Source organism: Mastomys coucha, unplaced genomic scaffold (assembly GCF_008632895.1).
Source record: "Mastomys coucha isolate ucsf_1 unplaced genomic scaffold, UCSF_Mcou_1 pScaffold21, whole genome shotgun sequence".
Classification (NCBI taxonomy): Eukaryota; Metazoa; Chordata; class Mammalia; order Rodentia; family Muridae; genus Mastomys; species Mastomys coucha.
In genome coordinates this window covers 103,525,544-103,553,198 of record NW_022196904.1, presented here as the reverse complement: position 1 = coordinate 103,553,198, position 27,655 = coordinate 103,525,544, and the positions used below count along the sequence as shown (strand labels likewise).

The following is a 27,655-nucleotide window of genomic DNA, read 5'->3' as shown; positions in this document are numbered from 1 at the left end:
TAGGTCTCATGGAAAGACTTCCCTAACTGAAGCTCCGTTCGCTGTGATAACTCCAGCCGGTGTCAAGTTGACATACAAAACCAGCCAGTACAGTTGACCCCTTGTCAACTTGACACACAAACACATCAGTATTAAGCCTCAACCTTTACTCATCCCCAAGATCTAACTAACTTTAAAAGTCCCACAGTCTTTGCAAATTCTTAAAATTTCAATCCCTTTAAAATATCTAATCTCTTTTAAAATTCAAATATTTTTCACAATTAAAAGTCTCTTTAACTGTGGGCTCCACTAAAATACTTTCTTCCTTCAAGAGGGAAAAATATCAGGGTACAGTCACAATCAAAAGCAAAATCAAATTCCAATTGTCCAATATCTGGGATCCACTTACAATCTTCTGGGCTCCTCCAAGGGCTTGGGTCCCTTCTCCAGCTCTGCCCTTTGTAGCACACATCTTGTCTTCTAGGCTCCAGATGCCAGTACTTCACTGTTGCTGCTGTTCTTGGTGGTCATTCATGGTACTGGCATTTCTAAAACACTGCTGTCTTTCACTGTAACTAGGCTTCACCAATAGCCTCTCATATACTGTCTTCATGTGCCAAGCCTCAACTTCTTTGCATGATCCCTTCAGTCCTGGGCCATCAATTGCAACTGAGGGTGCACCTTCACCAATTTTCTTTCATGGCCTCTTACAGTGCTGAGCCTCAGCTGCTCTTCAGGACCCCTTCAAGCCTTCAAAACCAGTACCACCTGGGTGACTCTTACACATTACCAAGTTCTGCTGCAGCACAAGGTACAACTTTGGCTATCTCTGGAACACAGCCTCTTTGCTCTCAGAAAACACTTCCCAGAAGATGTCACCTCAGTGATGCTTGTGGTCTCTTCTTAATCACCGCTAATTTCTTAGCTCCAGCTTACCAACATCAATAGCCCCAGTAATGCAAAGTTTTCACTTTAGTAGTTCTGGTATCTTGTTAATCACAGCTCATTTTTCAGCCCCAGCTAACCAGAACCACAGAATCTTCACAATCAGAATATCAATGGCCCTGATAGAGTCTTCTTTAATCTTCCTTCTGAAATTTCACAAGCCAGGCCTCCATCTCCTGCACTATTCTCAACATTATCTTCCAAGCTCCTACACAACATCCCATAGAGATCTTAACAATCAATGGCTCTTCTAGCTCAAAGTTCCAATGTCGTTCCACAGTCCTCCCCAAAACATGGTCAGGTTGTCACAGGAATACCCCACTCCTCGTGCCAATTTGTCTTAGTCAGGGTTTCTATTCCTGCACAAACATCATGACCAAGAAGCAAGTTGGGGAGGAAAGGGTTTATTCAGCTTCCACATTGCTGGTGATCACCAGAAGAAGTCAGGACTGGAACTCAAGTAGGTCAGGAAACAGGAGCTGATGCAGAGGCCATGGAGAGATGTTCCTTACTGGCTTGCTTCTCCTGGCTTGCTCAGCCTGCTCTCTTATAGAACCCAAGACTTCCAGTCCAGGGATGGCACCACCCACAAGGGGCCCTACCCCCTTGATCACTAATTGAGAAAATGCCCCACAGCTAGGTCTCATGGAAGCACTTCCCCACCTGAAGCTCCCTTCCCTGTGATAACTCCAGCCTGTATCAAGTTGACGCACAAAACCAGCCAGTACATATGCATAGGGGCACAGCACAACACAGCACAGCACAGCACAGCACAGCACAGCACAGCACAGTCCTAATGGTCCAGGTGTGTGCTGTGCACGCTCATCTTAGAAACAATGTAATAACTGCACAATGGTAGTTCCAGATTAATGTTTGACTTGCAAAGAAAGTTTGAAGAAATCATGTTCAGAAATATTAGGAAATGAAACAGAGTATGTACTGCTAGAGTCATACAGAGTCCATGACCAGAAAGTGAAGGAATTTACTGGAATGATGAAAAAGCATTAGTATGAGACACAATCATGAGACAAAGGAAAAATAGAATAAGGGAACACAAACACGGAATACTTTAATTCAGAAATGAAAAAATCTATTGAAGTTATGAAACGAGTTTTGCATAATATTTGAGAGTAGTTCCTGTTTTCCTTTGGATACATATGGATAAGAAAACATAGAATGCATAAAATTATATATTAGTAAAACTAAGTCAAAATGCTGGGACTCTTAGGAGAGTCATTGTATGCAGTGAACAGAAGCAGAAAGCTAGCAGAACTGTTGAGTTAAGGGTTACTCGATCCTTTCTGGCCACTGCATGGCAACCTTTGCCCATGTCACTTATCATTAGAGCTTCACAGGAAAATGCAGGTAGCTGACCTCTGAGCTCTGAGCTCTGAAGTATAATAAGTTAAAAGTTAAAGTTTAAATGGTGATAAGTTTGCAATTATTATTTTGGCCACAGGCCTGAGAATAAGGGAAGCTTGAAACTTTGGGAAACAATTGTAATTCTTGATTCTTGTGGGATGTGGTTATTCTTTTGAAGTTGATTTGGCAACGATTATACAATGTACCTTTTTTTCTACCTGCTTTTGGAGTAACAATAAAAGATAGGGGTAAGTTGAGGGGTGAGTGAGCCAGTGGAGAGAGAGGGAGGAGAGACTGTGGAGTATGTGAAAGAGTGTGAGGAGAGTGTGTGGAGAGTGTGTGTGTGAGTGAAAGAAGAATGCATGTGGTGTGTGTGAGTGAAAGAGGAATGCACAGAAGTATGTGGGAGTGTAGGAGTTTGAGAAAAGTGTACAGGAGAAAAGCAAGGTGCACAGGAGAATGCAGAGTGCATGTAGCCTCAAGCTGAGAGGAATGTTTAAAAGGGCACTAAACAGCTTGTTCCTGAAGATATGTTCTAGAGTACTGGTTCCAGATGCAGTATTGGCTTGGTTATATCTAGATACCATAGTGCATCACCCTCCTCAGAGAAACTATAATTAACTTGGGCACAGTGCATGTGACTGTGGCATGAAAGGAGCCCATCAACAGGGCCCTATAAGGACAGAGACACTTCAGGCAGCCATCCTGCATATAATAGTTCATCTCAGATTGCCCACTACGTGACCACTCTGATAAAGGGATTGATGATATTGATCAAGTAAGGGACAGTTCTTCCTATGCTGTTAGCATAGGTTCCTCATATGCTGCCCAGGCATTCAGGTGATGCATATCTTCACATCAGACAGTGACAAGAAAAAGGTCACAGTCCAGGAGAGAGGGAGCAGGAAGAGCTACAGAACTCCCAGGAGGGTTCTCACTCACACATGCCATAGATGTACATTCTCAAGGATGGGGTAGAGATAGCTGTCCCAGTATCTAGGTTGACAAAAACAAAGTTTTAACAAAAGCAACACTAACAAATTGCATTGAACAGTATGAGCAAAAGACAATGTCTTGATCCAGTGCAATTTACCATAGAAATGCAAAGTTGCTTAATATTTAGAAAACAATGTAATTCAACAAGAGATTAACAGAAATGAAAGGATACTTGAAGTCAGAAAATAATTTGATGGTTAAATTCATGACAAAATCCTCAGTTTCAATAGAATAAAAACAATCTGGATTTTATTATGCATAGGAATCCAGAAATTGATGAAAACACATTCAGGAGGAGACAGTATAAACTAAATTTAAAGATACTGTAGGGAACTAAATAAACATTTGACAGTAACAGATTGGTGTTGTATGAGCTAGTAAGGAAGGGAAAGGAGGAATATTTGGAGGTGGGTGAATATTCCATCCTCAGTATTAATGTGGCAGCAACTACTTGTGGTGGAGAGCCACATCTCTGAACACTCACCAAACATGAATGAATTCAAAATGATAAAGTTGGTAAAAAAAAAAAATTCAAGGAAACATATTTCATTCCCAGAATCATACCTCCTAAAACAATGTATCAGAATTTTATATAAGACTTTTGTTAATTCATGCTTTTCTGTTAAAATTAACAAAGTACAGGTAATATTATATAATTAACAAAAGCAATGCTGTAGCGAAGCATTTTTATTGTAGAGCATTTTTATTGTGTGAATTCATGTTGCTTAAAAAGGAAATATGACTAGAAAATTAAATGTTTGGCTTTCCTTCATAACTATAATTGCATTATTAAGTAAAGATCTGCAGCCCCACAATCCCTCCATTATTCTTTACCTAATTTGATGAATTCACCTGATAAGACATTTGGATTTCAACTTCTACATACAGGAAATTTTTGGCCATATATTCAATTTCTTTGGTCTACATAGAACTATTGATAATGTGAGTTTGGTAATTTGTATCCTTCAAAGAGTTTGTATGCTTAGTTGCATTTTGATTTATTAAAATAAATTTGGTCATGATACTGTGTATGCAACAATGTTTGTAGGTATATGCCTTTGTGGTATCCAGGTCTGATTATGCCCAGCACTTCACTCATTCTAGGTACTGAATGACTTCTGGAGCTTTCTTCATATCTGAGTCTCTAGAGATGTCTCCATAATAAGAGCTCCCGTGGCCGGTTGTTTGTCACTTTCTTAGGTTAACTAGGATTTACCAATCCTTTTTAAGAGTCTGGAAGTTCATTGAATTTTTCATTTGTTCGGTTTCTATTGCAATGGTTTCTGCTGTTACTTTACCAATTTTTCCTCCCTTTATTTTTGATAAATTTTATGGTAAGGCAGAACTTATTGTTTTGTCTAATTTTCTCTTTTTTTTTTACACTTTAAGATTAAACTTTAGATCAACAGTTTTATGCCTGTTTTCTACTATATGCACTTAATATACGCATTTAAGCCTATAAATTCCCTCCCTCTCAGTTTTTTAGTTACACTGCACAAATTGTCAGGTTTTCATTTAATTCAACCCAAAACATCTTGTAATTCTCCTTTGACTCATGAGTTATTCATATGTGCAAATGTTAGCTTCCAGTATCTCAACAATTTTCCAAGAATCTTTCTCTTATATAAGTTTCTAATTTAATTCTTCCATGGTCTTAGGATGCATTTATAGTTCTTCTATTGCTTTAAACATATTGAGATACAGCAGAATATAGTGTATCATACCATTTCAGTCACTGTAACTTCATCAAGAATTGTTTTAGAGTGTATCATGTAGTCTCCATTGTCTAATATTATATGTACATTTGTAATGAATACTGTTTCTGAGGAAGTGTACAGGACCTTGTTGATGTCATTAGTCTACCATGTTCTTTCTTCTAATAAACATGTTTTTAATTCAGCCAGGTACTAAACTGTTTGGAAACAAATATTTTAAGTTCTATGAATATAATTATTTAATAAGTGGAAATGTTAAGTGTTCCTTTTCTGTAACTTAATTATGTCAATCATACAAAATAATGGGTTTCATTATGACACACACATATAATTAATATATGTATATATAAGATATATATAATTAAGTTTTTAGGATTTATTTTATCTTTATGTATATGGGTGCACCTGAGTGCAGGCGCTCCTTGGAGGGAGGAGGACTTGTTGAATCTCTCTGGTAGGTCTTCCAGGAGCTAGAGTTACAGGTGGAGTTTGAAACCAAACTCAGGTCCTCTACAAGAGCAGTATATCTTCTTAACCATTAAGCCACCTCTCCAGCCCCAGTGTTTCTTTAAATCAATGGATTCTTTCACAAATTATGAAGCCACTAAGAGTACCAATAAAGAAACTTTGGGGATCTCTATCATTACTATTTGTACATTCAAAATAATAAAATGGATAATTTCTTTCTTTCTTTTTTTTTTTTTTGGTTTTTCAAGACAGGGTTTCCTGTGTAGCCCTGGCTGTCCTGGAACTCACTCTGTAGACCAGGCTGGCCTCGAACTCAGAAATCTGCCCGCCTCTGCCTCCCAAGTGCTGGGATTAAAGGTGTGTGCCACCACTGCCACCACTTCCCGGCGATGGGTAATTTCTGAATAAATTGAAATATTTTCTATTTAATTATTATTTAAAAGAGCAATATTCAAATACATGTGTGTTAAACAAGCCCATTTTCCAAAAACAATAATTCTGACTTGGAAAGATTTATTATACCTAATGTGACTTTTTGTGACTGGAGAAATTTCTGGAAGAACACATTGTTAGCTAACTAACAAGTAAAGAATCAGACAAGGTAATTTTTAATTAAAAGAGAAGTAAAGAGTTAGAAAGTACCCCTAACTTTGAAACAATCTTTCAACATGAGAATGAATGATACTACATACAGGTTAGCATATATATAAAGAAAGATGTCAGCATAGTTGCCCAACTATGAACAGTAGTAGACTTGGAACTTTTAAGTAATTTTGCTTCCTCGTACTTTTTTGTTTGAATTTTCTATATTGAGCAAATAATATTTTAAAGTTAAAATGAGATTTAAACATTAAAGATTATTTTAATTAAAATAACAGAGAAGTTGTTTTAATTAAAACAGACATTACATCCTGGCTGTTGTGATGAATGATGAAGTTCTTACCTGGCCCCCCACCTAAAGGTGTACTAAATGTTTAAGGGAAATGGGGTCTCTCCCAATAAAGTTTCCCCAGGGCTTGGATCTGTTAGAACCGTCCAAGCCTCATGCAAGTATTTCTCAGTACTACATTCTTCTTACTCTGTATTCAGTTAAGTTCTTTGTTTTCTTAACCTTAATGTGTTTTTGTGTGCTGTGTGTGTGTGTGTGTGTGTGTGTGTGTGTGTGTGCCACATGTGTGCCAGTGCAGAGACCAGAAAGAAAATTGGATAGTCTAGAACAGCATTACAGGCAGTAATAAGTCACCTGAAATGGGTGCTGAGAACTAAATTCCAGTCATCTGCAAGAGCTCTTAACTACTGGGCTATCTCTCCAACTCGAAATCTTATCAACTACCCAAATGTGGAAAAATAGACTCAATTATCCAGGACCCTTGAAAAATACCTCCAAGTATTCCTTGCACTCCCAAAGGATCAAAAACATAAATGACAAAAACTGAAACAAGCAAAACTAAACTGAAAAATAAAGGTATATTAATACAAAAATTTGGTTATATAAAATGGAAAATTATTTTAAGTTATTGCTATTTTAATAATAAATAAAAATATGGCATCAAGAGTTCAGAGCACTTGGCAATATTTGGTTACATTTTATACATTATAAAACAAAACAATAACAACAACAAAATGGAAACCTAGCCAACTACTTAGGGCTAGTGAAGTCACAGTCTTGGGGGAGAACTTACAACCACCCATGTTACTAAATCAACATGCCTAATTATATTCCTATTTTTCTAAATATTTGTCCTTTTACCCACAGATAAATGAAGTTCTCAACATTCAGCAAGGAAACTCATCTTTGTAACAATTGAAGACCATTACAGAAAACCACAACCAATCAAAATGCAGAGCTGTAGAGCCCAGTTCCAGCTGATACATCGATAGCACAACTCTCATATCTAAGGTTCAGGGTGCACTGTGCAAGAAGAGACGAAACGTTTTTAAGAGCAAGAGGAGCAGGAAATTTGCTGTGAGACTTTTTTTTTTCTCCTAGAACTGTCAGAAGCAGCACGTATGAAGTCTTACCAACCTGGCAGCCTTAACATGACCTAAGCAAAGGCAACCCCAATACACATACTAACTTGGAATGGGAAAAGCTCACAAAGCCTCAACCTTAAACAAAAAAACCGCAGGCAACTAAGGAATCCTGACAGCAAAAGAGACAGTCTTCCCCAGGGAAGAGCTCCATAGTTGGCAACCAACACCAAATGCATATACAAGTAACATTATATAGATTGAGCAGGTTATACTTGTGTGTGTGTGTGTGTGTGTGTGTGTGTGTGTGTGTGTGTATACAACAACAATTAAAGAAAAGGAGACAATGAATTTGAAAGAGTTAGGAGGGGGCAGTGTACATGGGAGTGTTCAGTGGAAGGAAAGGGAAGGGAAAATTATGAAATTATAATCTCAACATTTTTAAAATACTTTAAAAACATAAAGATGTGTGACAATATTTAAATAATGCAATCTAGTCATGTATGACATTTGATAATTTCAAGGAGCAAATGGCTATACCATAAATATGTCATAGTGCTCCTTCCAACATGAAGATACTAGGGAAGAAAGCAGATAAAATCCTTGCCTCATTGTTGAATTTTTAAATTTATTGTCTATAAATAATAGCTTACTACTGAGTAATAAGTTTGAGAAATGCCTCTTAATCTCTTTTTTTTTAAAGATTTATTTATTTATTATATGTAAGTACACTGTAGCTGTCTTCAGACACTCCATAAGAGGGAGTCAGATCTCGTTAAGGGTGGTTGTGAGCCACCATGTGGTTGCTGGGATTTGAACTTGGGACCCTCGGAAGAGCAGTCAGTGCTCTTAACTGCTGAGCCATCTCTCCAGCCTCCTCTTAATCTCTTCTATGTGGGTCTCTCAATATTTTTATTTAATAGACAGAAAATTAAGTGTTATATTCTTTTTAATATTGTTATTTATTTTTATTTTATATACATTGGTACTTTGAATGCATGTATATCCGTGTAAGTGTGTTGGATTCCCTAGAACAGGAGTTACAGACAATTTTGAGCTGCCATGTGGGTGCTGAGAATTGAACCTGGATCCTCTGGAAGAGCACCCAGTGCTCTCAACTGTTGAGCTACCTCTCTAGCCCCTAAATGGCATATCAGGACAAAGGAGTCCCTTTTCTTATGACAGAGATATTGACCTATGTTTGTTTTAAGGCTTAGGCAAGCAAAAGCTTTTGATTCATGAAATTTGTCTAGAAAAGGGATCAAGTAAAGTAAGGGTGGTAGAGGCAGCCACGGATAGCTGTGACCAGAACTACTGAACCATCTATCTTGACTGCTCTGGATCTGTCACTGCAATGCTCAATAAATCTCTATTGACTGAATGAATAAATTTCTCCTGTTGAAATAAAGATTGATGAAATGTCATTTACTGTGATATATTCAGTTTTGAGGCATATGATATATGCCTAATGTAAAGAAAACTTAAGTCTAAAACCTTGACTGTTTCAGTTGAGAAAGAACAATGAAAAAAAAAAAAAGAACTCCCTAAATTGGTACTGGCTATATAACAATTGCTGTTAACCAGTGTTTAATATTCAATAACCAGGAGACTAGTGGCTTTGGCATCAGCTACGTAGGTACAGACCATTTCTGTCAACTATTCAAGAACTTTTTAAAATATAAGTCAGAGTTCCTTGAAGAAAATGATTTGAGGAGTCATGGTTTCCTGTGATTTAGTCTTATGAAAATATCACTCCAAGACTGAGGAGGAATTGTTTAACTGCACACTGAAGCAGGTTGATTCCTCTGAAGGACAAAGACAAGAAACTGCTTAATTTAGTGGTGTTGCAGGGTGGTTGCTGGGTGGGGGCGGGAAGGGGGGAGGTGCTGGGGATCAGACCCAGAAACGCACCTTCTGACTGAGCTAATGCTCAGTCTAGAAACTGTACTAAGTAAACACTGGCTAGCATATGCATACAAACTCTTCCAGTGTTTCAGAGAGCTCTCATAAGGACCACACTGCTTTCAAATGTCAGGTAGGGGTACATACTACTCCGTACAGGATAAAGAAAGAGCTTGCTCATCTGTGGTTTTAGTTTCTTATGAGGTTATCTCCACTCATTTTCCCACCTGTAGGGAAGTCTGTCTTTCCTGTCCTTCGTCTGATAAGAGTTCCCTCGCTGAGTTTAGGCTGATTGCCCACATGTGGTTACTGGGCATGTAGTTGAAGGTATGAATAGGTCATTCCACACTGGGCATGTAGTAGAAGGTATGAGTAGATCATTCCACACTGGTGTCCTTCTTCTGGGAAAGAGGAAGTATTCACAGTCCCCGTGGGGCCTTAGGCAGCACTGGCATCATAAAATTAGTTTTGTTCCTATCTTTCAATAGTTCTGGACCTACCTCTGCCATCAAGGACTTTCCAGGTTTCCCTTAGTTTTCTAGGCCATTGTTTCCATCGTCCGCAACCATATTTGCAAATATCTACCACATTCAGATTATTTTTGTTCACTAACTACTGGTGCATGCTTAACAATGGTTTGGCAACACTTGACTACAGAGACTTAGATACTAGTTGTCTATATAGCTGTGCTAGACAGGGATTCCTCCACAGCTGGTCATGTGGTCTCATAGTCCAAAATAAGGCCTTTTGGTCATGAATTGTTAAAATGCCAAATCAAGGAGAAAGGTAGGTAGCTCCCATGAGAATGGAGCTACAGTTGAAACTGGTGGAAGTTGAAAGAGGTGAAGAAGGAGGTACCAAGAATACTGACAGGATCAACAAAGGTAATCCTAGGACCATTCTTGCCTGAATTCCTCATCAGAAGTTTATTATGCAGGAGAGAACCTTGGTCAAATGTTTTGTTTCTGTTTTTGTATTTTAATTCCAAAGGATTGATTTCCATTCAGTAAATATTTTCAGCTTGCTTAAATTAAAGAGTGTTCCTTCTTTGGCATGCTTCCCCTGGCTGCATTAGCAGAGAGGAGCTCAGAACTCCCCCCTGATGCTGCCCCTGTCTGGCTGTCAGAACTGATGAGATACCATTCCACCCTAATGCCCCTAGGGGGACAGTGTGTAGGAGGGGGTCTCAATAATAACTAAAAATCTTTCAGAAAGCAGAGTGTCCCTGTAGCCATTTATCATCTTCTCTTGACTTGCAGCAAACAAAAAGCTCCCTGAATTTTCTTCCTCACATTTGGTCTTGGAATGACAGAAAGGGATCAATAATGTTTGTCTGTGGCTTTTATTGTGAGAGCTGTTTAGGGGAGAAGGAAGTGGAGGATTAGCTATTCACAGCAGGTGGAACAGGTTCCTGGGGAAGTGTGAAGCCCTGTCCACAGCTGACCATTTCAGCATGCAGAATGTGATGGTCAAAGAGAGAAGAGCATGCTGTCCCCAGCCCTTGGGAACAGTTGGTATATCTCATGAACCTTCTACCATTCTTAGGTGTCTTCAGCCATAGAATGGACCTGGGATGCTCAGCACACTGTGTTATTTCAACAGAATATGATAAACGGAGGACCTCACACTGTACAACCTAAGTAATTGCCTCAATCATAAAATGAGATAATTAAGAGAATAAATGGCATTGTCTGATACAAGACTGAATAAGATCTTAACCCTCTCTTGGATATTCATTATAATGAGGCATGTCTAGGAAAAAGGTGGAATTGGTAGATCAGTATACTACAGACTGGTGCTCACCCCAGTGTAAACAGACAGAAAAGTTTCAACTCCTGATAGATAAAGTTCCATTACTTAAGATTCTTTCTTTTGGTATAATCTCTGTCTGTGGCAGGTTGGGAACAATCATGCCTTTAAGCTCCATAATTTCCAATTCAAGAGAGGAGAGAAGGGACTTAGGGAGTCCCTTCTCTCCTAAGGGACTCTCCCTAAGGGACTTAGGGAGTCCCTTCTCTCCTCTCTCCCTTTTCTTCTCTGTTCTCATCTTTCTTTCTCCCCCTCCACACTTCCTCCTCCTCCTTTCCTCTTACCCATCTCTCCTCTCACCCACAGTGGTACTGGGAATCAAACCTGAGGCTTACACAACTAGCCAACCATTCTACCAGTGAGCTACACTCAGCATGGCATAGTCAAAGCTCTTGGCTATTTGGTAACACAGGGTTGCTGAACCCAGGGTCTTCCTAATCCTGTTGCAGCAGCTGGCAAAGTAAAAACAACACTGTCCCTCTGCTTCTTAAAGCTGGAGACCAGTTAGCTACCTAGCTGAGACTCCAAGGCAAGAGGAGACATGGCTTTTCCCATTCTTCCTTTACTTTTTGCTGCGAGGCAGTCAAACCAAAGCCCTTCAGCAGCACCAAGCACCCAGTGTTCCATGAGCAGCATTAGTGGGACTTTTTGGATGTGTATAATTCAAGTGAAAGGGGGTGCAGCAAATAAAACACAGCATGTTGACCTGGCAGAAAAGAAGTAACTAACAATGAGCAAGAGAATTCCTTATCAGGAACAGAGCTCTAAAACTGGGAGGGAAAAAAGGGGGGGGCACTGTTCACATTTGGCTAAAAGACATTTTCTTGATGACTGCTACTTCCAAAAGCACTTAGCAGCCACTCTGCTGACAATCCCCATGAAATAAAGCAAGGCAGTCAGCACCTCTGTCTCCTAACCAACCACTATGTACATCTAATCAACATCGTGTAATTCCCTCTCTGCCCTCTCATTGTTCTTCTGTACCTCCTCCCTCCCTGCCTTGCCTTTAATAAAATGAAAATGTGAGTGCAAAAGTCCACACACTCTTAAGTTACATGTGATACTTTCTAAATATACATACAAAGGCCAACATGGTGGAATATTTTTCTTAATATAGACTATAATTATTTAAATGACTATGAAAGGTCTATCTTTACTCCACACCCAGTAGGACTACTGAGAAGCAAACACAAAAGCCAGAGGATTGACATGCTTGACTCTCAGCAGGAGTAGGGATAAACGCCTGTGCTTACCCTGCTTGGCAGTCAGCAGGAACCTATCATCTCTGTCTCCCTACAGAAAAAAGATAACGGGTTTTAGTAGTTGTGTGGCTGGCTTAAAATGGAACTTCTGAGACAGAGAAGAAAGGCTTGAAACATTCCCAGCTTTCTCACAAGAGAGGAAGGGAAGGGAGACTCTGCAGGCAGCTGTCAACCCATCCTTTCCTACTTGGGGTTTTCTCTGAATGGTACTTGTTGGTGCTGAAAAAAAAAAAAAAAGTCTAGCACTGATCATTTAATAGTGTGTTAAACATATGCTTAAATTTGTGCATAGGATAATTAGTACCAACTCTAAAAGATCTTTTAAGACTATCCAGAGTCTTTGGTATCAAAGAGTAACTTAGCATTGTAGAAATAGATATAGTATCTGAATACTGAAGAGTAATTATACATGTACCTGGAACTAAAAACACAATTTCTACTTGTGTCCTTGGACCTGTTAACCAGAGACACACAATTTATAAGACAGGAGCTTGGGCCTGGTCTACAGAGTGAGTTCCAGGACAGCCAGGGCTATAAAGAGAAATCCTGTCTCGAAAAAACAACAACAAAAAAAGACTGGAGTTTGGGACACCAACCCCGCCCATACTGTGTACTTTCTCATCACCATTACTGTGCCTGCTGGAAGAAATTCCAATGAAACCCATTCATTCATCAGGTGTCACTTGGATGGTGACAGCCCTTAAATAAGATATAACTGAGAACTGAAGACCAAGAAAACTATACAACTGCAGATAACCGCCATGTATTATTATAATCCATTATGACATTACAGCTGTTGTCACATTTGCACTCTGTGTCTCTAAGCTCTTCAGTCACACACAGCTCCAGCCTGTTTGCTTGTTCTGTTTGTTGTCCTGAGCATAAGTAGTCAAAGCTAGTACTATCAAAGATCATGCTGTTCCTGATCTTTTAGAGATATACACACTTAGTTGACATTTGCTCTGTGTGTCATTCTGGTAGGCTTTGTTTCTGTCCTCTTGAGTAGATTGGTTAAGCAGGTGCAATTTTATAGTTCTTGACTAGCATTTACAAGTTCCTGTGCAATGCCTATAAGATCTTTGTTCCCACACCATTCTACCTACTGTGTATGTGTGTATTGTTGTTGTTGTTGATTTCTTTGCATAACACATAAAAATGGAAGTGGATATGCTGTGGCCAAGATAATGATAATGACAATATCCAGAAATGATAGTTGGCAACCAGGTGGGAAGAAATAAGATGGAATAATCACAGAATTGCATAGATATAAAGCTTAAAGAGAAAGGCCAAGTGGTAGCAGTGTGTTATACTATTGGTCCTCCATATCTTACATCCCCTAAGAGTGTGCTATGTTAATTATGCCCAACACACTAGATAAAGTTTTTCTGATGGTGACAATGAATCATAAGAAGCAATGGAGACTATATCTGGTTTATTTTTTATAAGACAGTAGAGAAGGTCCAGAAATACAGCTCAACAACAAATAAAAGTGCTTTTTGCACAGTTCTGATGACCTGAGTTTGATCACTGGAGTCCATATAAAACAGCTGAATATTGTAACATGCATTTGTAACCTGAGCACTTCAGATAAGATAGGCAGGAGACAGGAACATCATTGGAAGCATGCTAGCCTGGAGTACAGGTTCAGAAACAGAATCAAAAGAAACTGCTTCAAAAAGGTGGAAGACAAGGACAGACGTCTGACTGTTGTCCTTTGACCTCTATATGTGCACATGGCATGCACAAGAAGGTGTACACACACACACACACACACACACACACACACTGCACACATTTTTAAAAGAAGGTAGAAAAGAGTTCAATTAATACTTTCTGTACACTGTAAGGTGATAGAGCTTGGCACCTGAAAGGGGAGCATTTTCATTATAATGATGATCACAAACAGCACTCTCCAGTGTCTCTACCAGGCATTGTGCCAGCTGTTTAATATATATGATCATTAATCCTTCTGGGCAGTGAGGCTGCAAGATGGCCAGGCATGTATCTGAGAGGGTTGGGAGAGGTGGACCCATTCTGTTGTGGCCCTAGCAATTAATTTTATTTTGAGAATTAAAGACTTTATAGATTGTCTTCTTCAGAAGACCAAGAGTATGCAATGATTTTACTTAATCCTCCACATTAAACTGGTATAATTTGGCACTGGAAAGAATAAGCTTTTGTTACACTAATACTATCAATCCTTCTGAAGTAGCTGTCCTATAACAAGCAGTGTGTCCGTCGGTTTAACATGAAACATCTCTGATCCTGCTAGGTAGTTGTTTGTAAAACCTCATCTCACATGCTGAGAAAATACTGTTTAGGGAAATTATTGTCTGCTTAAGGGCAGTAAGTAAATGATAGATCCAAGACTCAAACTCAGTTGCCTATGGTCACAAAGCCATACTTCTTGCACCCCTGTTCTCAGTTTATACAGGAAAACCCCACATGTACCTTATTGGTCCCTGGCAGAGCTCATTAGAACACCATCTCTCTGATGAGCTTCCTGGTAGAGGGAGAAGGTTCCTATTTCTATTTCTTGTGCTCTATGGAACAGCATCTCTAGCCAAAAAGAAAAGAACCATTCTCAACCCAGTGAGTCTGAAGGAGGGAAGGATTTTAATTATATTAGAGGAGCCCTTCCTGAGTAATTCCTTGACGTCAAGCACTGAGTCCATCTACCTCTCTGAGTGACCAATCTGGCCCTTGTCCACTCTATTCAGCTCTTTCCTGGCAGCTGAAGTCATCCTTAAAATAGCTTCTGGTCCTTGGAAGAAAGTTTGGAAGGAAGAGCAAAGGTGCCTTTGAGGTTGGGAGGGGCAGCCCCTCAGCAGCAGATAGTTCCACTCCACAAGAGAGCCAGTCAAACATTTCATTTTCCAAGAATGAGAGGCCATAACAATCTCATGGTCACAGTATCCAACTCTTCCTCTCTGCCATTAATTCTCATCCCTGGATCTACCTCAAGCCCACCTGACTTGGTGTTCTTGCTTCTAAACTCTAATGATAGTTAAGTTGCCCAATCTTGTACAGATATCAACCACAACTAATCTAGTTTCAAGATGGTAAAGACCACATCATGCCCACAGGACAGCGTTCCACAGCAAAAGGACACATAAGAAGTTGGAAGTTAATGAAAGAACAAACCCTATACAGTTTATCATTTCTACAATTTGTCTACCTAAAGAATGAGTAAAGACAATCGTACAGCATACATTCAGGAGGGTCATCTTCTCAGAAGAGGCAAAGAGGACAGCACCTGATACAAGTTGTTTCTTCATACCCTGCACCACTCTGCATTGATGCAATGTTTCTTCAGAGACTGCTATTTCCTTCTCTACTTGGTCATTTACTAGTCCTAGTTCCACTTTTTCTAGGAGTCCTCTTCAAGTGCTCCATCCCAAAGCATCCTGTTCTTTAAGCCTCTGACAGACACCGTCCTTGTCAATCAACCCAATATGTACTTACTATGGCAGGTACAATATGGCCTCTCCATCACATCATGATTCCTGAGCAAAAATAGGGGAAAGGAGGCACTTTGAATATGTATTTAAATGGAAGACTTTGTAATGGAAAGGTCATACTGGGTTATTCAGGATTTTGGCCTAGATATAATCACAAGACTTCTGACTAACAGAAAAGAGAAGCAAAAGAGGGGGAAGCCATGGTAATATGACATGAAAAGCACCCAGCTCTGGTTTAGATGATGGAGGAAGCAGGTTACAAGCTAGATTGTGGATGACCTCTAGAAGCTGGAAATGGATTCCCCCTAGACCTCCAGAGAGAGAGAGAGAGAGAGAGAGAGAGAGAGCACAGTCCCTCAAACACTTCAGTCTAGTGAGACCTCTGCCAGGTAGACTTCTAAAGAAGTATAAAATGGTACATTTATAAAGTTTTAAGCTATAAAAGCTATGGTAATTAGTTATAACAGTAATAGAAAACCAGTATACATATTCACTAAGTACATTATTCTCTAACTTTTGTTATTTAATTTGTGTGGGCTTGTCTCCCTAAGATACTACACATTTTTAATATGCTCTAATTTATTTCCTCCTTTTTTCCCCAGAACTGGACTCCATTAGCTGCCAAAAGAATGAGCTCAATTGTTCCCAACTCAGAGTTCTTTCTGTTAAAGGATAGGAGTGATCAAAGCAAGCTAGGCAATCTGAATGTATTTTGATTTATTTGTTCATGGTAGAGCAGCAGGACACCAATGGGCTGGCCCAAAATGGGCAAAATTCTATATGCGGATCCTTGTTGTTGATTTTGTAAAACAAAATTTCTACCCTTCATCCCTGAGACCAAGGACTGTTTGTTTGCTTCAGCTGCACCTGGCTTTTCTTCCCACCGTGAATCAACACAAAGGAGCCTCACTGGAGGGATGGAGGAAGATTCACTGTCATTGCATTCTAGTTATCTGCTTGAGGTTTTCTCTTCATTCCTCTGGTAACAAAATATACTCTCAACTCATCTGACCCATCATATATTTGATTAAAAGTATTTATTTATTTCATTGTTTCTACTAATAAATCATACAGAGCATTTCCAATCATGCATACCACATAATTAGATTTTACAATCCTTCCAAAATGCATTTCAGGTCTTATATCTATTCTCTAATTTATTTCCTTATACACATCAATTGATTTCTCTCCTAACCAAGTATTCATTATGTATTTGTTGAAAGACTGACTGAAAGTTAAACCCTACATTCCTCCCCACTGAGAAGATATCTGAAGAATCCTTTTAAGAGCCCATTCTCAGGATCCACAAGTGTGCATTGGGTTCTTGGTGAATACAGCAGGAAGCCATTCTGTAAAGCATGACATGTCTGATGGCTTACAGAAGGACAGGGCACCAGATAGGACTGGGAGTCAGCCATAGTTCTTCATGAAGCAGATAACAGTGCTGCCAGTCCAGCTGGCGTGCTCTCTGCACCGCTATCATGAAGCACTATTATATCCTTTAGTTCAGAGAAGACAAGGACCAAGATACTTTTCCTTTCCTCTCATCTCTTCTAAAAATCACTTATTCTTCACGTGAGAGGAGACAGCATCTTTCCTGGTTATGTCACCCCCAGGAGGCCATTTCCTTCTTTTGTGTTGCCTTCTTCAACTGTCCTTCACAAGACAATTTCTTACTCTTATTCTCATTTTGATTTATAGATATGAGTGTTTTGTTTACATGTGTGTCTGAATTATGTGTATGCCATTCCCACGGAGGCCAGAAGAGGGTTTGGACCTCCATGGGACTGGAGTTACAGACTGTTGTGAGCCTCCATGTAAGAGCTAGGGATTGAACCCAGGTTCTCTGGAAGAGTAGCCAGTGCTCTTAACTACTGAGCCATGTCTCCAGTTCCCTTCACAAGACAATTTCATCAAGAAGGGGCAAGCAGAAGAAACCCAAGAAAGTACTAGGAGGATGGCATGTAGATCTCAGCTTATTTATACAATGTCAGAATCAGATGGGAATTTGAGACTCTCAATCCAATATAGCCATAAATCAAATGTGGAAACTGGACTAGTTCCATCATCTCCTTTTAAGTGGGAATAGGAATACAGAATCCTGTCTCCTAACTTCTAGCACTTTCTACTAACTTTGCCCTCAACAAACACATGACCTCTACTGGCCAAACCAATCACTCCACAAAATCATACAGAATTTCAGACAAGGTGCAGCAACATGTCATACTAAACATGGAACGTTAAGTGAGCTTTGAAGTATTTAAATTTGTTCTGTGAGTATTGGTATGAATCTAACTTGGGTTGTATTCTTCAGCAACTTATTTATCGGAAGTGGTAGCATCAATATTTACTTTCTTGCTGTAAAACTGTCAATCTCCTAAATGTTGGTGCAGGACCTATAAATAATTTATGCCTGGTCATTGAGCCTCTCACCACAAATCACATTAGCCCTGAGGAAGGGAGACATAACTGCATCTCCTTCTGAGTCTGTCACTAGATCCAAGAGCCCAGACCTCCTGCCTGATGTGGCAAAGTGATATGCCATGCTTTAGGATTTGAAGTACCCAGAAGAAACCTAGGAAATATAATTAATTCAATCCAAACACTCTTGCTATTCCCTTGCATACAGACAATAGCAGTTATCTTTAAAAAGCTGTTGAGAATATGAAAGATAGTATACTTGGTGGCACACAGATGGAATTTAATAGGGTTTTAATATTTTTATTTTATTTGTTATTAGTGAGTGAGTGTAGGTGTGCATTTATTGTATTGCACACATAGAAGCTAGAAGATAATTTTCAGAGATAATTCTTCCCTTTACCACAGTTCTAAGAACCAAAATTAGGTCGTTAGGATGGCACAACTATCACTCTTATCCATGACCCAGCCCATTGGCTCCAGTTAGATGTCTTTTTTTCTACTTCAATGTACTTTATATTACATTCATGCTTATATTATATTACACGTGCAACATGTTTTAGCTAACATATTTAGGTTGTTAACAAAACAATGGCATCCTCTCTCATATCTACACAAATCCATCTGCTCTGAAGACCTCCACACAAGAACATGGTTCACTTCTCTTTTTTCCCTCTAAATGTTTCTATGTTTCCCTAAGTGTTTTATTTTTAAAGATATACAGTGAGGTTTTTAGATATTATAAAATGATTACCAGCTAAGCTAATTAACAAGTCTGCCCCTCACAACTATTTCTGCACATGTGTATGTATCCGTGTGTGTGTGTGTGTGTGTGTGTGTGTGTGTGTGTGTGTCTGTGTGTGTTTATGTTGAGAGCATCCAAGGTCTAATCTCTTAGCAAATTCCAAGCATATTTATTGTTATTATGTGTAGTCACTATTCTGTATGGCTGGATATCCAGAACATACCCACTTTACACCTCAAAGGTCTTTGAACCCTTAACTTCCAACCCTCCCCCCAGTATCCAATTCTATGCTCTGTTACTTGAGTTCAACATTTTTATAGTGTATACCTGTGAGGTGATGGAGTACTCATCTTTTAGCGTCTGCTTTATTTCTCTTATCTTTCTTCCTCTGGACAATACAGTATTGCTATAACTGGGAGAGAACAAATACCAAGTGGTCTATATAATATATGTGCTCTCTGTATGTGTGGTATATATAAAATGCATGTGTATGCTATATAATATATATGGTAGAACTATACTTTTCTTTTCCATTCATCCATTTGTAGACACTGGCTGCTTCATGACTATTTCTGTTGATTTGCCAGGCATTCCATCTTGCTTCTGCTTTAATGTGCTTGCAAAAATGCCTTAGGAAACATTGAAAATCAATTCTGTTTTTAGTGAGTTCAGTGACCAAACCTTTGGTTTCTACTATTTTAAACCAGTACAACCAAACTTCTGCAGAATCCCCCAGTTCGTTTGACAGTTCCAAATATTTGCCAGGGCAGAAAGAACATGATTCTGCTGGGATGGCTGCTACACTGGAGTAGCTGTGATTTTGTTGCTGAGTCTATATTGTATACAGACTGCAGAGGAGCAATAACTGTAATGTGGGCTCTAGTCTTTATATTCTCTCTACTTAGCATCTGTTTTCTCACTGCTGAATGGCTCGGTTAAGCTTTTACTATAGTACATGTAAACCTTTTGATCATATGCAAATTGTTATAGGATTTCTCTATAAGATGTGATCTAGAATTTTATTTCAAAATCAGACCATGCAGGCATCTGACTTAAGTGAATGAGAATAAATGTTACAGTTCGTAGTTACTGGGATGTTATAAAGCAGTCCTTTTCCAAGCTAGAGTGTTTCAAAATTGGGCGATTTCTACATTTTAAAGTTTGTAAACAACTGATCATGAAAGAGCTACCTGGCCAAGCTGCTATTTTGAGATCAGCACTTACCCTCACAGCTTTCCAGAAAGCAAGGGGGAAAAAAATCTCAAAGATCTGCCCAGGTTGAGGCCTAACCTCTGTAAGTGCAGGTAGCTGGGAGCAAGACAGTTTTTAATTTCAAACCAGGAAGACTCTTACTCGCTTCTCTTAATTCTGGAAACACTGTCAAGGAAATGGGAAAACTGAGGCAGAAGACTTTGTGCTCCTAAATTTGGAAGGATAGCATGATTTGGTTTAATTGAGCCCCGCAGTTTGAGAGTGACTTGAGGCACTGAGCACTGAATTTTCTAAAACGAGTTGATTTGCATTTGTTTGACATTGGCAGAAAGCCTACTGGTGTGCAGGATCAGGTCTTAGTTGTCAAAGAAAGAAACCAGACCCTCCCCAACCCCTTAGCTGTGCTTCTAGGCACTTCCTACAAAATCAAAGAGAAAACTGCTTTTCTCTTCCTAGAGACCCACTCTTCCTCACCTTTCAATTTTTCAATTGCTGCAGATGACAGCAGCGCCCTCTGGATGTGATGGCTTACAGCTACAGCTACATTCACGTGGAATCAGGGTTGCCTCAGAGGTCTGAAGAAACACTCCACAGCCTAGGAGCAGAGCTCAAACCCACCCAGTGACACTGCCAGAAAACCAATGCTCAACACTGTATTGGGTTAAAGACAGGAGTTCTTCCCTTAAGAAATGCTTATAGGAATCCATTTGTTTAAAAGATGATTTTGGGATCCCATACATTAGACATCTTTGGAGTTGAAAGAAGAAACCAATTCCCCAGGTGTACTTGGCACCTGAGCACACACACAAAACAGATTTTGTGCATCAGTCCCAGGTGGCAATGACCCAAACGCTGCTTGCCACTTTCATCTTAGCCCTCACCAACAGGTCTCCAACTTGTCTTATAATTGCTCACAAAAATTTAGGCCAGGTCTCAGAACTAAACTGCTGGAAAGCCAGCAAGGCCAACTCTGGGTGTCTACCTCCAGGTTTCAGGGATCACTGTGCCTGGGAATCCTAAACCCTGTGGCAATAGAATTCTTCCAGCTCTGGCTTCCAGCCTGTCACTGTATGCCCAAGCCCATCCTGCAGGAATGTAGCACGAGGGACTTGAAGGCAGGCTTGGGACAATTTGAGAATGAGCCCCTGAGGATGCTTCTGTGGGCCACAGAGACTGCTGAGTGGCTGTGCTTTCTGGAGAGGATACCCTTTTGGAAAGAGAGGAGAGTCTCTGTGCCAGGAGGAGTGTGACTGGGAGTGAGTATGAGGTTTAAGATGGACAGCACCTCCACAGCACTGTCAAGCCTGCCTGCTCTTTAGCTCTTTAGCTCAGGGATCTAAGGGTGGGGGTAGGATGGCCTCCTCACGGATCAAATACAACTGAAACATCTTGGCAAACAGCAGCAGGAAGCAAGGGGGCAGCTGTGCAAATCCTTAGGCAGACAGGCAACATAATGAAAAGTGATAGATAGGCAGGCAGGATGGGCAGAGGTCTATAATGGAGACTTTGGAGGCATCTGGTCCCTCCTTGTACTTTCACCACTACCCCGTACCCCATAACCCCCTACCCCAAGCAGGACCCAGCTGAATACAACCCCTTCTCACACATGTGAGTAAGATATCCAGCACATTAAGAATGCCACACTGAATACAAATGATTCACACTGGAGAAGGAGAGATTTTATAGCCCAGGAAACATAAGGATTTTTGTCTACCAGCAAGCCCTTCAAAAGGAGACTATGATACCCACTGAGAAGTTTAATATGTTTAGGTTTCATGCAGGCTTTGGGTTTGGGGGGGGGGAGATTTTTGAGGATTTTTTTTTCATTTTTGTTTTTACCTGTGGTCACATAACCCAAAATGAGACAGCTGCAACAAGCCTCGGGTCTCACAGAGTCCTCGTGTCCATCACCAACACCCCTGACTATCAGCCTAAGCCTGTGCCACGCTGCCAAAGCTAGCCTTGCAGATCAAGAATCCATCTAAAGTGCACTAAATTCTTCTAGATTAGGCACGGACCGGGGTGGGGTTGGGGGTATGATTAGAATCAGACATACAGCAAGGAGTGCTTGAGGTACTGGACTCTACTCTCCAAGATCCAGAGACTGGAGTGGGGATCTTCAAAGTCAAGAAGGAAAGAAGAGATGAAATTTACCTTGACGTCAAAAGGCCCTCCAAATTCCCGCTAATTTTAAGGGTGGTTCTCACTGATCCCCCACTACCACCCCCCACTTCCACCAGTGACCTCAATTTAAATTCAAATGGTGTCATCTTGCTAGATGCTCTGAGTTCTGGAAGCACCGAGGTGACGCAATCTGTCTGGGGCACCGGGCCCTTCCATCTATTGGCTGCCCGGTGCCCCGGGACCCCTCCCAACTCACCGCGGCGGGAATAAGAGCAGCTGCAGGCGCTGGGAGGCACAGGAGCCACTGCCCAGATCAAGAGTCACCGCTCCGCAACCACCGCCTGGCTCCATCAGGACCCCGCAGTCTTAGCTCCAAACCAACGCTCATCAGGTGAGCCCTAAGATTCCTGCTCAGGTGTGTCGTTCTACTTTTCTCTTCCTCTTCCTCTCTCCTGCTCTCGCTGTTAGTCCTTAGCTCGTCTTTCCTGACAATCCCAGTCTCCGTTAGTCCTACCAGTGGTTCGTGCCAGATCCCGATCCACATAGATCCCGACAGAACTGGTCCGCAGAGCCTCCCTCCAGTTTCGCTAGAGCGCAGGCTCCAGTCTCACCTTTCTCTGCACACCTGACCCGCCAATCTTGGGCTCTGAGCTCCTAGGCATCACGCTCGCAGTCCGGAGTAGCTCTCCTTAGACGGTGCTTTCAGCATTCGTTTCCTGAGAAATTGGTCCAGAGTCCGAGCCAAACGCCAATCTGTAGCTAACCAGAGCCAGCTGCCTATTTTGCAAGCCCCGTTTCAGGACCCCTAGGATTAACAGAGAAGTGTTATAAAGCCTGAACTTTATAGTCTGGTTCTTGTAGGCAACGGAGTTGCCAGAGGGTGGAGCAGGTGAGCAGTGCAGCCGTCAGTTTCCTCACAGATTTCAAGGCAAAAAAGATTCCCTCTTCATAGACTTTTTCTCACATTCTTAGGTATCTGCAAAAGCCTCACGAAGGGAAGACAACTCTATGCTTCCCTGTGGTGATAGATGTAGAGACAGGAGACCCCTAGGATTCATAGAATCCGTAAGATTGACCAACAATTTACACCACCACCACCACCCTCATCCATCTGTAGGGCTAAGATTCTTTCAAACCCTAGGCTACTTGCCCACTGGACCGTACAGTCTTCTCTGTCAATGAGGGAACAAAGATGATGAGAAATGTAGTTATCAGTATGAAGCCAAAATGTTGGGGAGTCACAGGCAGAAGCACACAGAAAGCCAAGTCCATGGGCTTATGGAACCTTTAACTGGTGCAAATAAACAAATAAATAAGTAGCTCTTCTTCTCTTGCAGGGAGGCATTATGGGCTTTCTGAAGTTCTCCCCTTTCCTGGTGGTCAGCATCTTGCTCCTGTACCAGGCATGCAGCCTCCAGGCAGTGCCTTTGAGGTACGTGTAAAGACAGGAGTCCTACCGTCCTGGGACTGGTCAACTTCCTATCTGTTAACTACAGATACGGATTGTTTAAACACCAACTGTCTTGTGGAAAATAGATACATGTATATAGACACACGTGTAAGTCCACTAGAAGCTTTTTTTGATATAAATGTAGAAATATACAATGTTCAAACAAAGACAGGATGTACATAAATGTCAAGTAGCCCTTTAACAAACAAAATGCTTTGGTCACTTTTCCCCCTTTCTTATTGTCAATAGTTAAGCCTTTTTGTTCAATTCACTCCTTATGAGACATGAATTTTACTCTAGTCTGCTAACTTGCCAATAAATATTACTGACTCTAATTTATAACCTATTAATCTATTTTTCGTCCACATATGGACTGTACTTATTAAAATGAGCCCCCCCACTTCAGATTCAACACTAATTATTTTGCCATTCGATTATGGCTGCACTTATCATTTAACTTGCAAAATTCCTAACCTGATGAGGACACTGACTCAAGCCTCTAGTATAAGCGGCAGGCAGGGAATCAGAGTTGGTGCTAGACTTGCTTCCCATCCACAGGTCAGTCTTGGAAAGCAGCCCAGGCTTGGCCACTCTCACTGAAGAAGAAGCTCGCCTGCTGGCTGCACTGGTGCAGGACTATATGCAGATGAAAGCCAGGGAACTGGAGCAGGAGGAGGAACAGGAGGCTGAGGGCTCTAGGTAAGGCCCCTGACTCTGCCTAGTGCATCCACAGAAGGCAGAATCCAGAAGGTGGGAGAGTACACACTTAGCCACCTGGTTGCTGTTTATCAGGACACAGGGCTCAGCTATTCTAAGGCTCCAAAGAAGACAGAAGTCATCTGGTGAGACTGTGGTTAAATCACACTTAAAAAACGTATTTCTGAAAGCACTTAAGAGAAGGTTTGGAATAACTGTAGAAATTAGTCTGCTAACAGTGGGGAGAGTTCCTGGCATAGCATGAGTTAAGACTGGTAAAGCCTAAAGTCTGCAGAGATGCCATTGTGATCATAGGGCCAAGGTGAGCACCCCTCCCTATCCCTGCCTGCCTGAGTACCCCGAGCTTAGAAACAGACCCTGGCCAGGCTCCTGCATTACCCATGGAAAAGCATGTGTTAACCTACGTCCACCCTGAGAAACACCCTGCCAAGCATGCAAGATTGAAGAGCACATGGAATGCCAGAGTCACCCTTTTCCCCTGCCCTTCCCCACATTCTCCTGGCCCACCACACCCCAAGCCTTCCCAATAGTGAACCATCCTCCTACCAGCCTCATCCCAACATCTGGTCCTGTGGCTGGTTTAACCTGTTGACTGCCCACAGGGTCAGCCCTGGTGCATGGCACTGCCTCGCATGTCTTTTTCCTGCAGCTTGGACAGACCCAGATCTAAGCGGTGTGGGAATCTGAGTACCTGCATGCTGGGCACGTACACACAAGACCTCAACAAGTTTCACACCTTCCCCCAAACTTCAATTGGGGTTGGAGCACCTGGCAAGAAAAGGGATATGACCAAGGACTGGGAGACAAACCACCACCCCCATTTTGGCAACTAAGCTCCTCCTCTCCTTTCTAGTTTCCTTCTTGCTTTCTCCCTATAACTTGATGCATGTAGTTCCTCTCTGGTTACTCTCCAGGCTATCACTGGTTGCTTTCCTGAGGCAAAGGATGGTATCTGGAATCCCCAGTGGGGGAGGAGAAGGGGCCCACAGGCTGAAAGAGAATCACCCAGGAAGATGGCAGGGAGCAAGGGCAGTCATCTAGCTTCCTAGTAGAGCTTCTCAGTCTTGCTTCTGAAAGTGTTGGTTGTTTGGGAAATAAAACTATTTTTCTAAAAAGAGTTGAGCCATGGTGGTCATTGATCTAGCCCACATCTCAGGGTTCATGGAGTTCAAGGCCTGTGGTTAGAAGTAGTCTTAGCCCTAAGGTTAAGCCGTCGTAGTTTGGTGGGTGATGCCCATGACTCAACTCAAGCTGTAAGAAGAAAGGCGACAAGGAACAGGTAAACGCTGCTGGGACTGGATGCTCCAAACTCTTCCTTCCTTCAGGTAAGCCTGGGGTGGTTTCACTTTACTAAGGAGGGCCACTTGTGTCTGGGACAAGAGTCCTTGTGAATGGGCTCAGAGGTGGCATCAAAATTCACTCTAGACTTATAAATCCTGGCTTATTTGTATTTATATGGGCATGTTTGGCGGTTACAGCCCTGTGTTCCGTGACCAGTCAACCCAAACCCCATTTGGGTTTTCGAATGCCTCTGGGGATGTCTAAGGGAAGGGATCACAGCATTTCCCCTAATGGCCTTATGATTGTCTGTTCTGATAACCATGTTTAGAAGAAACACTCAGAGCTAATTGGTGCTTCTGAGAGCAACAATATTCCCATCATAGTCCCATGGGGCAGACACCTCCCCAGCCTCAACTCAATGACAGTCAGTCTCTCTCCCTCCCTCTCTCCCTCTCCCTCTCCTTCTCCCTCTCCCTCTCCCTCTCTTTCTCTCTCCCTCACCCTCTCCCTCTCCCTCTCCCTCTCTCTCTCTCTCTCTCTCTCTCTCTCTCTCTCTCTCTCTCTCTCTCTCTCTCTCTCTTCACCCTTTACCCCCCCACACCCCATCCTGAATATCAGTGTCACTGCCCAGAAAAGATCCTGCAACACTGCCACCTGTGTGACCCATCGGCTGGCCGGCCTGCTGAGCAGATCGGGAGGTGTGGTGAAGGACAACTTTGTGCCCACCAATGTGGGCTCTGAAGCCTTCGGCCGCCGCCGCAGGGACCTTCAGGCCTGAACAGTTAATAGCCCCAGAATGAAGGTGACTTCTTTGTATAACTGGTAGGAAAATGGGTGTCCACATATCTCAGGGATAATGAGCCATACTCTGACGGTCACTGGGCCCATGGATCAGATCCCTTCTTACAGCTTTTGTTACTCCCTCCCCCTAACCTTTCCTTCTCCCTGCCTGGCTGCCTTGCCTTTCCCTGTCTCCTGTGATGCTGTGCTCTAGGACCAGGAGATACAGAACCCATATACTCATCACTGTAATTGTGAATATTCCTACCATATGGGTTTGAAAGCCAATGGCATTATCCTATTAGTATACACTACAATGTAAGAGAAGCCACAGATTTAAGAACTGTATTGGTTCTCTACTGGGTATATAACCATTGGATGGTCACTTAACTCTCACTGAGTCTCAGTTTTCCCCCTTTATAAACTAGGGACATCAACAGAACCTATCTCCTAGTATTAATAGAAAAATAAATGGAAGAATGTCAAGAGCTTTACAATGAGTGTCTAAACTTTATTCTTTTTTTTTCCTCCTAGGTTATACAATAAAGATAAACTCTAATTCTTTTCCTGTATAAAGTCATGTATAAGAAAGGCTGATGGAAGACACATATATTTGCATCCTTCTTGGTATTGAAAACCCTTCTCCCTTTGACAGGAACTAAAGACTAAGTTGCCTATTGTGCATTGTGTTGTATGTGACTCTGTATCCAATAAACATGACAGCATGGTTCTGGCTTATCTGGTAGCAAATCTGGTCCCCATAAACCATCCTGTTGATGTTGACGACTCTGCTAAACCTCAAGGGGATGTGAAACACTGCCTCTTGGTCTTCTGGGGACACATGGTAACGTTGTGACTCAATGGAACCATATGCTTAAAGAACTCTTAATGTTGTCACTTGTGAATGTAATCAAAATTAAAAACAAATGTATTTTCGATATCCTCAAGTGGAGTCTTTGCTGTTACTTATACTATGCTTCACAAGAGAGCTTTTGGCGGGGAAGGGGGTGTCCGTGAGCACTCTGTTGAAGCAAAGGCACTGTGCTTAGGTGATTCTT

At 41.4% G+C, this 27,655-nt stretch overlaps 1 protein-coding gene across 1 annotated transcript; it reads left to right on the top strand.

Annotated features, from left to right (window-relative positions):
• Window positions 1–22,615: 22,615 nt before the first annotated feature.
• Window positions 22,616–27,544, top strand: LOC116100865 (calcitonin gene-related peptide 1). The gene is made up of 5 exons (XM_031384583.1): window positions 22,616–22,760; window positions 23,707–23,801; window positions 24,378–24,518; window positions 26,436–26,619; window positions 27,132–27,544. Exons 2-4 carry the CDS (start codon window positions 23,716–23,718, stop codon window positions 26,593–26,595), a joined length of 387 nt encoding a protein of 128 aa, XP_031240443.1. The 5' UTR covers window positions 22,616–22,760; window positions 23,707–23,715; the 3' UTR covers window positions 26,596–26,619; window positions 27,132–27,544.
• Window positions 27,545–27,655: the final 111 nt, after the last annotated feature.